We start from the raw sequence: 15,531 nt of genomic DNA on the forward strand, positions 1-15,531 counted from the left end.
ATTACTAGTAGCTGAAATGTCCACCAATGAAAGTTTGGCTCTGTAAAATATGGTCATCCGTATGTATAGTCATAATAGCATATCATCCCCAATGTGGTGTCATGAGAAATTACTAGTTTACATGGCATGTAGAGACGTTAAAAATATATCTTAAGTGTAAAAAGTGGGTGCAAAATAGACATCATTCGAGTTATCTAAGTCGAGATGGGCTCATATATGTTTAGTGTATGTATATGAATAAAAGGTGTTTTTTTATTATATTAAAAAATATACAGTGCTTAGGAGCTCTGGTAGCGTAGTGGTTACAAATCGGGCTGCGAACCTTAAGGTCAGCAGTTCGAAACTACCAGCCGCTCCGCGGGAGAAAGATGAGGCTTTCTACTCCCGTAAAGATTTACACCCTCGGAAACCCTGTACAGGGTCGCTATGGGTCGGACCCGACTCAACGGCACTTAACAACAACATACAGTGCTTATTCTGCCATGGGAGTCTTGGTATGGCACTACAGGATAAACACTGGACTGCTAATTGCAAGGTTGTTGGTTCAGACCCACCAGCTGCTCATTGGAAACCCTGTACAGGGTCGCTATGCGATGACACTTGACAACAACAACAATCATGGTGTGGAATTACTGGTGATTTCACTTTCCTTTTTATGATTTCTCTGTGGTACTTAACATAATGTTATAAAATCTATCTTGATAGAATATTAAGTTTTTGCCTGAAGAATATATCAACTGTGATGAAATCATGCTGCTATTGTATTCTGCTTCCAACACTTTATTCATTTATGGGCTAGATAATTCCACAGAGATTTAGTATGAGTAATACAAATTTTGTGCCAGCCATCTCCCCCCTTAATGAAATTTATCATTAATTTTCAAAAATCTGTTTTTCTTTTTTCCTAGTAGCCCCATCAATGCTAAGAAAGTCAATACGACGACCAGCAGCGACTCTTACATTGGCCTGTGGAGAAACTATCTGATCCTTTGCTGCAGTGCAGCAACATCAACAGCGTCTTCAGCATCTACAGGTTCTGTGAGATGTTCTCCTCCCGAGACGCTGGCGTCTACCCCTGATAGTGGGTATAGCATAGATTCTAAAGTAAGTTCTCTAGGCCTGTCACTGAATCTGAATAGCACCTGCAAATCGTTTCAAAGACAGAACATTTAATTGCAAAAATATATACGTAGTTTTTGTTTTCTTATGTGTGAGTGAAGGTTATGTTATACCCATTACATTCATTGTAGTGACTATTTCAAAAAACAATTTTCATCCTATTTGTTACTCTGTTTTATACTTAATGTCTAATTAAATTGATTCTCTTAAATGATTTCTTTTAAAAGACCTAAGAATTTCTCCAAATCATACAGTGATACAAATAGTATTTGCTGTTGATGTGGCACAAAATTTATGAGATGATTCCAGGAAATTTATAAAATGTAAGACTTGGATGCCTGCCTAATGTTGACTCTGATGACAGTTTTTAAAGTAATTTTGTTTACCTTGTTTTCATTGGATCAAAAGACATGGAATATCTGATGAAGGGAGTTAGTTTGTAATAATGATGGTGAGTGAGTACCTGTAAGAGGTTAAGAGACCTGCAAACAAGTCCCAGTTCTGTAAACAAATGTGCAGTGAGCCACCGGACAAGCCCTTTTCCCTGTTTTAGGGTATGTACATTGTGGGTATGGAGCCCTGGTGGCATACTTGGCTGCTAACTGAAAAGTAGGCAGTTCAAACCCCCCATCAGGCATTGTTGGAGAAAAAGATCTGGTGATCTGTTCCTATAAAGATTACAACCTTGGGAACTCACTGGGACAGTTCTCCTCGGTCCTAGAAGGTCGTTTGGGTCAGTATCAACTCAGTGGCACACGCCACCTCCGTAGTTGAAGCACCATTCATACTAATGTTTCATCTCTTCTCTGTCCTTGACAAAAAGATTATTGAAGTGTCAGATTATGTACTTGGAATTCATATCATGAAATTGCATATCAGAGTGGCTGTATACTTTTTTTTATTTTTATTTTTTATTTTTTTCAGATTATTGGCATCCCATCCCCTTCATCCTTGTTTAAGCACATAGTACCAATGATGCGCTCTGAGAGCATGGAAATCACAGAATCCCTTGTTCTAGGTCTTGGCAGGACCAACCCAGGAGCTTTTAGGTAATTATCTTCTTATGTTTTCTCTGTGCATCCAAGTAGTGAAAATGGCAGCCTAGAGAGCCTATGGTAGGTTAAGCAGAGCTGTCAGGACAGTTCCATACCAGTCCAGATTTTTACCAGTTAACTAGCTGTGTAATCTTAATGTACTTTAGGCTTCATTTCCTGAGTTTGATTGAACAAGTAATTTTTAACCTTACTATCTTAACAGAATTATTATAAAAATCAAATCTATAATCTATAAATATTTTCTAAAAATAGTAAAATGCAATGTTCATCAGTGATGTTTTTCTACTACATTTATTTATATGGTGATTATATGAATGGAATTTTGGCCTAGTGATTCCAAATGATCTTCCAGTTGCCCTCTTGTTCACAAGAACTAGAATGTTTTTAAAGACATATTTTATATACATATTTTATATAATTCTAGATATCTTTGATATTAAGAAACTAGGTTTTTCATTTATGCTTTGGGTTCTGTTTTATTGTCGCTTGCTGGTCCCTAAGTTTATTTTGAGAAATGTCCTCAACTGTGACATGATGGCTGTATTTGATATTTTGTTTTCTAGGTAGCATGTAAACAACTGAATTAGTTAATAGATTGTAATGTATATTGTTGTTGTTGTTGAGTGCCATTGAGTCCGTTCTGACCTATAGCGACCCTATATAAGGTTTCCAAGGAGTGGCTTGTAAACTTGAACCTCTGACCTTGCGGTTTGAACTGACTTTGCAGTCCAGCACGTTAACCCACAGCGCCACGCCAGGGCTCTCTGTAATGTGTAAATGGGTGTGAAATACCATTCATTATAAATGAAACTTTATGACATGTAAATAAATATCAGTAGTGGTGTTCTATAAATGATGAAATTGTGGATGAGTTTTATATTTTTTATGTGTGTTTTATAAATTGTCTACAAGGAGCACATTTTCAATTTAAAGTCAGAATATAAGCAAAGAAAAATAAGAGTTTTCATGAAACTCATATTTTTGACTCATCAATTTCTAAGAATCCTAAAGAGATCATCAGAAACAAAGGTAAAGATTTATGTACAAAGATGTTCACTGGGACCATATTTATAGACTGTCAGAAAAATTAGTTAAAATGTAAGGACTCAGTAATGAAATGGTTAGGAGAACTATGGAATCCTACTCTATTAGGGAATATTATGAATTAATTATTAACGATACTTGAATAGTATCAAGCAAAGGGAAAAGATGTTATATATGGTAGGGTTTCAACTATGTATATGTGTAGGTTGAAAATGATTAAATAAAAAGTTAATATTTATATTTATGAATGAGAATGTTGTTAACGGTTGTTGAGTTGGTTCCGGCTCATAGCAACCCTGTATAGCATTTCTTAGGCGATAAATTTTTGCAGCTGCAGAATGTCTCATCTTTCTCCGATGGACTCGAACCGTCAACCTTATAGTTTGCAGTCCAATGCTTATCCTACAAAGCCACTGTGCTCTTATGAATGAGATTTAAGTGGCTGCAGAAAATTAACAACAACAATCTCTCCCATACCAGGTCGGCAACCCTATACAGGAGTGGCTATGAGTCGGAACCAACTCAACAGTACTTCCCTACAACCACCATCCCTCCCATAGCTGTCTCTAGTCAGCTGGGTTTGATAATTCGTTGTAGTGGCCACAAAGAACTCACACCCCACACTCCGGGTTATGGGGTTTATTAGGGAAGTTAACTGGTTACAATTCAGGGTCAGAAATAGTCAGGGCACAGTTCTGATAGTCAGGACGGCCTCTCCTTAGTCATACCCACAGACAGGCCCGTCTCTCTGCCAGGGTAATGTTATAAAGTTCTCTTGTTGTTGTTAAGTGCCGCCAGGGCAGTTCCGACTCATGACTACCTTGTGTAGGGTTTCCAAGGAGTGGCTGGTGAGTTTGAACTGCTGACCTTGCGTTTCAGACCAGTCTTGTGCTCCTGTTCTTATCCTACAGCACACAGGACACACCACTCCACCAGAAGCCTAAGGCTGAGGACACTTGGTTGTAGTTCCATAGGTCCCCACACTTGGTCTCCCAGTTAAGTGCCACTGGTCCTCCAGTTACGAGGCATCCCTTTCTGCAAACAAGCATCCTGCCCAAAGTCACTGAGCGTTACCCACTGCTCTCTCTGCTACTCTGGTTCTTGGGTCTGCTGCTGTCACCGCTTTTTGTCCCTGGGTCAGAGAGGTTCGATGTGCACGGATCCTGGAGTCCAAAGGATGCGTTCTATTGCTGGCTTTTCTTCTTTGATGGTAATGCGACCGCCTGCCCTCCTGCTTCTAAGATGGCTCATTTAACCCAGCAGGATGGTACCTTTGACCAATTCTCTCATTAGGTTTACAGGCATTTACCACCCTCAACAGGCCTGTTAGCAATCACTGACAAGGGACTCCTATAATCCACCAGCATCCTCTCCTCCTTCTTTTATCAGAAAAAAGTCATTGTTAAGAGTTTAGAGACTAGAAGAGACACTGAATAGTTCACTATGTCACAGTGGCCTATAACTTTTTTGTTTGTTTCCAGATATTCCACAGTGTACTTGTATTATTTTATCATTGGAATAAAACAATAAAAAAATTTTTTCTAAACTAGGATTTGGGTTAACACCTGTCAGTTAATATCATGCTGATTTGTCCCTGTTTATACATGTGTCTGATTATCTAAAAATAGAATGCATAATTTTTCTTCTAGGGACCTAATAGAGGAATTGCATCCCATAATTAAAGAAGCACTCGAAAGAAGACCAGAGGTAAAGTTTTGAAGTTTTCTCTTTCACATTTAAGCCTTTACGCCAACTAGAACTGAATTCCATACAGCGCATGAAGTAGAGCGCTAAAAGGAATGGTCAGTTTATCTGGTCGGTCATCAGCAAATTGGCCTGCTTACGGAAAGCTGAAACTGGAGGGTGGACATAACAATTAAATGAATTCATGAGCTCTGTAGTGGAAGTATTATGGAAGCTCTGGAACTGAACTACTGTTGGACCTCCTGTTAGAAGCGGAGTTAAGTTGAAGTGTTTTAGCTGTTATTGTAGGTGTCAGTTCTTGGTCCTAGTATAACAAGCATATTTCTGTATGCTGTATAACTCACTACACTACCAGAGCTCCTCCATAATGCACATTGAGAATTTGCCCTTTGTTTTTGTTTGAATTCATTTTATTTTACGTTACAATTTAAGTGGAAAATTGTTGTGTTGTTGTTGTTAAGTACTTGTGAGTTGATTCCAACTCACAGCAATCCTATATAGTGTTTCTGAAGAGTGGGTAGTGAGTTTGAACCAGTGCTTACCCTACAATGCCACACCAAGACTTTAGCATGAGCAAAATTACTGGGGTTTTTCGAATACCTTTTAGGGTTGTTTTTTTCCTGCCTTCTGTCATACCTTTGGGAGTGGAGTGCCTTAGGGGTTATCATTCAATGCAAACAGTTTAGGAGCCCCTCTAATTCTTCTAAAGTTTTAAAATTAGCACATTATCAAAATGTCATGTGATTTTTATTGAGATCATTAATTTAAGCTACCTACACACAGCTCTCTGGAGGACTAGCTTCCGGATTGTTCACAACATACGTTACACAAGGATAATTTTGATGAGTCCAGTTAAACCAGTAAGCTTTCCATCACCTTCCACAAAGACTTTGAAAACTACTATCTTTGTTTCTTGAAACAGAACATGAAACGGCGCAGGCGTCGAGATATTTTAAGAGTACAACTGGTACGAATATTTGAACTGTTGGCAGATGCTGGTGTTATTAGTCACAGGTCAGTACTGGATTTTGTTCTTTAAAACATTGAAATAATTAAGGAACGAAGTTTTTTTTCTCTGTCATGAAATATTAAAAAAGAATAACCTGTCTCTACTACTGTAAAGATCACTTGTCATTGTATCATACTGTGGTAGCTTTCTTATTGCTGAGATGCTGGGAGCTGTGCAAACAGCATTTCAAATACGAGCAAGATCACCCACGGTGGACAGGTTTCTTTGGAGCTTCCAGACTGAGCCAAGCTAGGAACAAAGAATAAAGGTCTGGCGACCTCCTTCTGAAAGTTAGCCATTAAAAATCCTGGATCCCAATAGAACATTGTCTAAGTCACCTGATTTGGCCATGCCGTCAGTGGGGATGAGTTGGTGGAGGACAACATCATGTGTGGTGAGGTTGAGGACCAGTAATACAGTTTGGGAGACCCTGGTGCGATGGATTGGCTGCAGTGATGGAGCCACCCCTGGCAGATATCATGAGAACGGTATAGGACCGCACAACGTTTTGTTGTGTTGTGCATAAGGTCACCATGAGGCAGAGGCAACTCGACGGCAGCTATCCATCTATATCACTGCAGATGTTATTGATCAACCAGAGATGGAGCCAATACTGTAACCACAGACGGGGGGGGGGTCCCCCAAATGTGAAAAAACACACCACTACAACTCGATTGGCGCAAACAGAAAGTAGTGATAATGTACCTAAGATATTTTTTTATTAGTTGGGATCATGTGATCTGGGCTGTGCACCTGGCAGTCACCTTTTCGGGCATCGTTTTAAATACTAATGTCTCTTAACTTGCAAAAATCACCTATCCAAAGGCTAAGCGTGACTCTGGTTTACCTTTCCTGCTCTGAACAGATATTGATTAAATCCACAAACATAATTTATAAGTGTGTTCCACCATTTAAGTGTAAAACCGTAAAACGTGGACTTGTTGCTGGAGAACAGAAGAAAGCCCCTTGAGGAACTTCCCCCATGAACTTTGAGTTGAGAAGTAACTATTTTCTTAGAGGGTAATGACCATTGGCCAGGGGTGGGGGTGTTGGATTTGACCAGGTCTAAAAATGTAACTGAGGAGAGAGAGATCTTGAGAAAAAAAAATGTGCTGGTAATCAAACGGATGTCAAAACTTTGACCCCTGCATTGCATTGTTATTTCACTTTTGTCATGATTATTTTTTAGTGTATTTAAATATTTCATTTTTACTCTCCAGTGCTATTAATGAGTGCTTTTAAAGTAGAGCTTTAATCAGAGAATTTATACCACTTGTTCACTGTTCTTTCCTACTAAATGAAAAAGCAAAATGAAGCCAAAAAAAGAAAAGAAACCTTCTTTTTTCTGTTTTCCACACAATGAAACAGTGGAATTTAGGACAGGTAAAATGGAAACTTCTTAGGCTTGGTGCAAAAAAATAACAGTATCTAAATCATTTTTGCTGTTTCCTTGCTTTTACATAGAAAGTTGGCTGAGTGAAGCATCTCTGAATGTTACTTTGCTGTGTGTGACCTGCAAAAGTTGGCTGTTTTCAGCTTAACTGCAATGCTATACTCACTATAGGGCAGTAGTGATGTTAGAACACAGTTGTGTAATTTGTTTTAACTTGTACGAAAGAATGTATATAAAGCTGTGGTTTTGCACACTTTTTTTTTTTTAACCTAGGCAAAGGAGAAAAAAGATAAATTCTGAGTAATAAAAGTCAGAGATCTTTATTCTGTTTACCCCATGGGTCCCATGTGTGGGCACCTGAGAAGTCTTTATTAAATAGACACATATTTTATTGGAGTCCTGGTGTGGTGCTGTGGGTTAATGTGCTGGACTGCAAAGTCGGTTTGAACCACAAGGCCGGCAGTTCAAGCTCACCAGCCAGTGCTTGGAAACCCTATACAGGGTCACTATGGGTCGGATCCGACTCTAAGGAACTTAACAACAGCAACAATACTATTTTATTCTGATGTGGATCACAGCCAACTAGATTGCTTTCACATTAAGTAATAGAGCATGACTTAGAGATTATTAAACAGCAATTTATAAAAATAAAGGTAAAAAATTGGACATGAATTCACTCAGTAACCTTTTTAAATCTTACTGATTGGTATTTTTAAATGTACTCTATTGTCATTGGGCCTTCCTTCATCTTGTTTTGTTAGAATGTTTATAAAAAGATCATCGAACTAGTTATTAGGTTCAAATTCATTTTTACTTTTTTAAATGGTTCATATTAGAAGTATTTTGAAAATGTGACCAGAAAAACCTGGACAAAATAGATGTGAAGGTAACAGCTAAATCCATGGTTAGCATTTTCAGTTTACTAGGCATTTGCATGTTTTCCTTTATATTCATCCCGAAATGCCCTAATGTACATACTGGTCACAGGTCTAATGACTGATGGAACACGACTAGAATCCAAGACTTTTGATTCAAGCCTAATGTTCCCCTACCAGTCAGGGGTTTCCAGGCCTAGAACTCTTGTCCTCAAACCAAATCTTACTGCAGAAATTTTCGAGTCAGATTTATAGATCTGGAAGCCAGCTGTCTAAACTGCTCTTATTTGAGCTCTTTCCAATGTTTGTATCTCCCCTAATGCATTTCATGGTATCTTGCTGAGGTTGAGTTCCTAGTGGATACCTGAGTGGCCACGCTGCAGGAATACTATGAGTACACCTGGCAACAGTGAGACTGCATGCAGCTAACCTTGCCTCCTTCCACCTTTCTAAACACCCTCCCCATCCCACAGGCCCACTTACTGCCTTGATTAAAAAGCCGTGTATTTTGCCAGAGAGCAGGTTAACATTGGCACTCAGAATAGTTGACTAAAGTTAAACATAGAATTGACTTTCGTACATAGATAAAAGTAGTGGTTCCCCAACCGAGAAGCACCATCACTTTTTAGATTAAAGTCAGCCAAAATCATGTTCATTTAATTTTTGCATATTGTTGCATGCTACCCTGACCCATAACCGTGGAAAGTTTAATATGTATTTTGATTTTTGAGTCTTGGGAATTTGCTTCCACGTAAGTGAGAGTTTGGAGTCACATTTTATTAATGATTGATTTTCAGTGCAAGTGGTGGCCTTGATAATGAAACCCATTTCCTCAACAACACCTTACTGGAGTATGTGGATTTAACCAGACAACTCCTGGAAGCTGAAAATGAAAAGGATTCTGACACACTAAAGGATATACGATGCCATTTTAGTGCCTTAGTGGCGAATATCATTCAGAATGTTCCAGGTATTAGTCTCAATTTTCTTTATTCACACATGATCAATTATTAAGATACTGTGTTTTTTCTTCCATCAAGGTTTTATAATCTTAAATTATAAAGCAACTTCTTAAATACTTTGGAAAAATACATCAGAATGATTTGGATGGTCGGAGTTTTTTTTTACCTTGGAATCGGTGCTTGTGGCCAGAAATCAAAAAGAAACCCTGCATAGATTTTCACTGATAATCAAAACAATGCCAAGATTAATGCCCCACATGGTAGATGAGAAAAGAATTAACCAAGATACTTTAGAATAATATGAGAAGGGTGTAGGCCATACGTGTGCGACGAGGGTACTGTGTGCTTGATTAATTAAATTATTAATTTCACAGATGTGTGCCTACTAGTGAGTATGTGTTATATACTAGGCAGTGGTTTAGGCATTAAGGTCCCCAGGTGCCGCAAATGGTTTGCATTCAATTACCAACCTAAGGTTGGCCATTTGAGTCTGCCCAGCTGTGCAGATGACCTGACAGTCTGCTTCCATAAAGGAATACAGTAAGAAGACCTTTGGAATAGTTGGGCTGCGCATCTCAAGGGCTCAGTGCGAGCTGACTCAGTGGCAGTGGGTTCGGTGAGAGTTTTTTTTGTTTGTTTTGGTTTCAGCCCAGAGAAGATTGAGGAATGCAATGGCATTTATTAAAAAGTCATCAAGTCTTTATGAGTGTTAAGACATAAAGTGGCTCCTGTACCAATTTGTGGAGTCTTGGTCTGGTGCTATGAGGTAATGTGCTTTGACTACAAAGTTGGTTTGAACCGCAAGGTTGGCAGTTCAAGCTCACCAGCCACTCCATGGAAACTCTATACAGGGTCATTATGGGTCAGATCCAACTCGATGGCACTTAACAGCAAACAACACCATACCCGTATGTGGAGCTGTGGGATAAAGCACTGGACCACAAGGTCAGTTTGAACTATGAGGTGTCATTAATTCAAACTTACCAGCCACTCCTTGGAAACCCTATACAGGGTTATAATGAGTCGGAACCAACTCAACAGCATGTAACAACAACAACAATAGCCTCTGTGAGGAACCCTGGTAGTGTAGTGGAGTATGAGTTGGACTGCTAACCACAAGTTCAGCAGTTCGAATCCACCAGCTGCTCTGTGGGGGAAAGATGGGGCTTTCTGCTCTGGTAATGATTTATAACCCTATACAAGGAGCTCTGGTAGCTTAGTGGTTACAAATCGGAATGCTAATCTCACAGTCAGCAGTTCGAAACTACCAGTTCTGCAGGAGAAAGATGAGGCTTTCTGCTCCTGTAAAGATTTACAGCCTTGGAAACCCTGTACAGGGTCGCTATGAGTCGGAACCAACTCCATGGCACACAACAACAACAACAGAGACAATGCTGTGTGCTGTTGAAGAGGTTCCTAACTCATAGCAACCCTGTTTATAGCCTTATCTTTCTCCCGCGGAGCAGCTGGTAGTTTCAAACTGCTGACCCTGAGGTTAGCAGTTCAATTCATAACCATGATGCCAGAGCACCTTATTGTCTGTGTAATACAGCACAAATAGAAATGTTTTATAAAAAATCAAATTAAAGTTATTTGATTAATCTAAATGCAAACAGCTGATGTTTCAAATAAGAGCCTGGGTATTATAAAAGGGCCATTTTTCAGTGCTGACCACTCTAGTGGTGGTGGTGGTGGTCGTGGTTATGTGCTGTGGAGTCAGTTCCGACTCATAGTGACCCTAATAGGGTTTACAAGGCTATAAATCTTTATGGGAGCAGCAAACCTCATCTTTCTTCTGCGGAACAGCTGGTAGTTTTGAACTGCTGACCTTGAGTTTAACAGCCCAACACGTAACCACTATGGTAAAAGAGATCCTTGACCACTCTAGTAGGTATGTTAATTTCAAGTGCAAGAACCCTGTTTTACTGGGAAATTGTTAGTTAGAGGAAAGAGTACTTTTTCCCTCCAAGTTTTCTAATCAGAAGTTCACTGAGATGAACATAGGATTTAGTCTGTCACTAAACACTCTTTCACCGCCTCCACCTTGGTTCATTGTGATGGTGTTGCGATGGTCCTTCAATAAGGAATGATGAGAAAACTTATTAATAGATTTTCAAAGTTGACAGACTGCTTGGAGATTATCTAAACCATTGGTTTTTCAATTATATTGATTTTCAGAGCTGGGGGTTCTCTGGCGTCCTCAATAGAAGACAACTGAAGAGTTTGAACTCAGGCCTCACCTACACAAATAAGCCAGCTTCCGTTTGATCAGTTTTAGATATCTAGAGTCTATATGTTGTTGTTAAGTGCTGTCAAGTCAGTTCTGACTCATAGTGACCCTGTATAGGGTTTCTGAGGAGTAGCTTGTGAGCTTGAACTGCCAACCTTGTGGTTCAAACTTACTTTACAGTCCAGTGCATTAATCCACAGTGCCACACCAGGACTCCTGAGAGTCTATCTAAGATTCTTTTTATAAAGACAGTGTATTTACTCGGAAGCCCTCACTTGGAAATGATCCTGAGGTTTATGTCTTCTCCAAGCTTACCCAGTAGTCAGGGGCAGCCAGGGTAAGTCGGTCCTGACTTCCAGCTCTGAGACAGCCTCTGTTCACCTTCTGCCGGCTATGGAATTTCTCCTTCCTGGAATCTGGAATTCATGAGATGTAGAACTCCACGGTACAACAGACTGCACCTGTGTTTCTGTGGCTAGCATACATGTAAACCATTTCTGTTATTGTGGAGGTTTGGTGGTAGGCTCAAATGAAAACATTTGCTTTCTTATATTTCTTATTATTATGATTTCAGTAACAAATTGACATACACGATAAATGAAATAATTGAATATTTTTATATATATATATATATATATATATTTTTTTTTCTTTCCCTAGTGCACCAGAGAAGAAGTATTTTTCCTCAACAGAGCCTTCGTCACAGTCTGTTTATGCTGTTCAGTCACTGGGCAGGTCCTTTTAGCATCATGTTTACGCCCCTGGACAGATACAGTGATAGAAATATGCAAATTAATAGACATCAATACTGTGCATTAAAGGTTAGTATTTAGAAAACACGTGTCTTTTGTTAAAAGCAGAGCCTGTTAGGTTTTTTTTTTTTTTTTTAATGTCTGTCAGTACCAGGTATAAAGACAATAAGAATTTCTTCAGAGTACCTGAGAGTATTAGAATATACATTTGACTACCATATTCCAATACGATACCCTAAGTTTAGTTAAATGCGTAAGTGAGGCAATCCAAAGTATTTCCAGAACGTACCAAATTTTGGATATCATGTTCTCAAAGAATTGAGATTGCCTTGCAAACAGGTGTACTTTTTTTTTCTACATATGTTCTTTCTTGATCCTTTTTCCTTCTCTTATATCGCCATTGTGGCGCTGTAGAATCAGTACTGGACTGTGAAACCACAAGGTTGACAGTTCAAACACACCAGTAGCTCATCGGAAACCCTATACAGAGTCACTATGAGTCGGAACCGACTCAACATCACTTAACAACAACAACAACTGCTCAAACACCATGTCTAATTTGGTCTAATAAATTTTCATTTCAAAATTATGGTCATGCTTTTTTTTTTGGTAAAGAAAAAAAGTGCAAGTATTTATAGTAGAGAAACTTGAGGGAAAATACCTTATCCATTCCCATTAAGCAGCATCATTTAACTACTTAAGTTTGTAAACGTAATTTTACCATTATTGTTTGAAGGCTATGTCTGCTGTCCTGTGTTGTGGCCCTGTTGCAGATAATGTAGGACTTTCATCAGATGGCTATTTGTACAAATGGTTGGATAACATCTTGGACTCTCTGGACAAAAAGGTAATTATCATAAAATTATCTCTTAAATGGTCCACAGAGAAGACAGTTTTTTGCTTTTGTTTTGTTTCAGTAAAATAACGCAGGCTACAATTAGATGCAAAAGGCTATAGTACGTTAAAGGAAGCAGGATAACTTCACCTTACATAGTTCTAGATCTTAGTGCTCATTGGATAATTTTCACTTCTCTTTTATATTAGAGGATTAAGATATTACAGTGTTTGCATATCTTAACAATGGAGTTAAATTGTATAAATCAAATAATAATGTCAAATTCATCAAGCTCCATGGAGGGACTACATTATTTTCTATGTTTCATTATGGTTTTGATTACTCTCCAATTATTCTTTTTTGCCCTCCTTACTCTTAATCTTTCTTGCTTTTTTGTACTATATTCTCAGTTTAAAATAGATTCTTATACTTTTTTCCCCTCAGAATAATTGTTTTATTATATTATCCAAAAAAAAGAACAAAGTTTGATAAAACTTATTGGAGAGGTCAATGAGTCATGTTTCTGAAAGCACTTAATCACTGTTCATCTTCACCAGCTGCTTTCAGGGGCTCTGCTGCAGGAGAAAATCATAAAACTCATAGTAAACAGCAGCAGACCAAGGTTAAGTTATCTACATCATTTTCCTTCCTGCTTACTGAATAAAACAAGGAGGATTTGAACAAAGGGAGACTGAATTTGGTGATTCAATTATACTAAGTACATGCACTATTATTATTTTAGTAAAAATGTATCCAGATGGGCATTGAAATGATATGTAATTTTTCTCGATGCTGGGCAATTCTGCTACCTTTCCCAGGTTCATCAGTTGGGCTGTGAAGCAGTCACGTTATTGCTGGAGCTGAACCCGGATCAGAGCAATCTGATGTACTGGGCTGTGGATCGTTGTTACACTGGTTCCCAGAGGGTGGCAGCTGGCTGCTTTAAAGCCATAGCCAATGTATTCCACAGCAGGTACTCTAAGTAGTCTCTTTGATGTGTGTGTGATGCCTGGAAAAGTTCAATGAATTTTCCCACAAACTTTGTGAAGCCCCTTCATATTTCAGTTTGATTTCTTAAAAAAGAAATTGTCTCTTTATTGAATTCAAAAGCATTACAAAAGCTAGTATTTCCTTTCAAGTACTAGTAAAATTAGATAAACCTAATCATCGGTGGGCATCTGTTGTACCTCTTTTGCCTTCTTAGTTATTAACTGGTGTGAAATTATCGGAACGTTAAGTTGTTAATCTAACTTTTAAAATTTGTCCCTAGGGACTATCAGTGTGACACAGTGATGCTCCTAAATCTGATACTGTTTAAAGCAGCTGATTCTTCTAGAAGTATCTATGAAGTTGCTATGCAACTCTTACAGGTTTGTAGGCAAATGTTACTTTAAATGTTTTTCTACTAAGGGTTTATTTTTGCCTTTAATTTATATTCAGCTTTACTCTTTATAGTGATATATGGTTTCAGTTCCTAATTAACAGAAGCAAAAGATCATATGGGTCATTTAGATCTTTAAGTCATACAAATCACTCAGAAGTGTGTTGTAGAAAGGTTATTATATATGTCAGCCCTGCACACTCAAACAACATATGCACTTAAGTGCATCTAAGAAGATACTTATAAAAGCTGCATGATTTGGTCCTATGTAACTATGGAGTCCTGGTGTGGCACTGTGGGTTAATGCGCCAGATTGCAAAACCATTTGAACTGCAAGGTCAGCAGTTCAAGCTCAGCAGCGGCTCCTCAGAAACCCTATACAGGGTCACTATGGGTCGGCACTGACTCAATGGCACTTAACAACAACAACAACAATTTCTATGTAGCAGGTAAGAGTAATGTGAGTCAAAATTTTTTTTGAGAGCCAAGTGAAAAATGTGTCTTTTATGATATCCTTGTGTAACTTTATTAAAGTAAGCAAAGTAACTTTGAAAGCTATTTAATTAGTATACAGTATAACAGCAGGTTGAGATTCTTTGTTCTTAACCAAGATAGGATGATAGGATTCAAGAAGATGGCTGATTTTTGCAAAGGGTTTACAGTAGTGCTGACACTTGTAAGACCATCTTAGGAATTAATACCTTCCTTAATTAAGTAGAAATTTCAATGGTTTCTTTTTTAGCTCTTTACAAATTATAATTCCAAAGGACTTTTAGTTCATGTTTCATATTTGACCTGTGACTAACCAACATCTATTTGAATTTTTTCCCCCTCCAGCTACACATTTTTTATATAGTCTCATTTTTGAGCTGGTAAAGTGGTAAATCTCTTTCAATTTTATTATACAGTAAGTTAGTAGAGTTATTTTCAGACATTGCTACTAACTTGAAACATTGGCATCAAAACACAAGAAATGAAAATCCTTTTTAAATAGTCTTGTGCAAACATTGACCAGGAGTTAGAAATGAATACCTGAAATACTTTACATTTATATAGCCACATCATTTTTAAAGTTATTTAAATGTCTACTAACATTATGCATATAAATATTCAGCCATTTATATTTAGTATTTCTTGCTAGCAGTTTTTTTTTGTATGTGTTTTTTTTTTTA

General features: G+C 38.1%; 1 protein-coding gene across 1 annotated transcript in view; it reads left to right on the forward strand.

The window, feature by feature from the left end:
* FRYL (FRY-like) overlaps positions 1-15,531 on the forward strand; it is a 176,602-nt gene that overhangs the window by 73,455 nt on the left and 87,616 nt on the right. The window contains exons 21-29 of the mRNA XM_006872668.1: positions 909-1,104; positions 2,044-2,168; positions 4,868-4,925; positions 5,845-5,936; positions 8,997-9,169; positions 12,052-12,212; positions 12,880-12,990; positions 13,797-13,951; positions 14,249-14,348. Coding sequence (XP_006872730.1) covers positions 909-1,104; positions 2,044-2,168; positions 4,868-4,925; positions 5,845-5,936; positions 8,997-9,169; positions 12,052-12,212; positions 12,880-12,990; positions 13,797-13,951; positions 14,249-14,348 — 1,171 coding nt within the window. The remainder of the gene's footprint in view (positions 1-908; positions 1,105-2,043; positions 2,169-4,867; positions 4,926-5,844; positions 5,937-8,996; positions 9,170-12,051; positions 12,213-12,879; positions 12,991-13,796; positions 13,952-14,248; positions 14,349-15,531) is intronic.

Source organism: Chrysochloris asiatica, unplaced genomic scaffold (genome assembly GCF_000296735.1).
Source record: "Chrysochloris asiatica unplaced genomic scaffold, ChrAsi1.0 scaffold00209, whole genome shotgun sequence".
NCBI lineage: Eukaryota > Metazoa > Chordata > Mammalia > Afrosoricida > Chrysochloridae > Chrysochloris > Chrysochloris asiatica.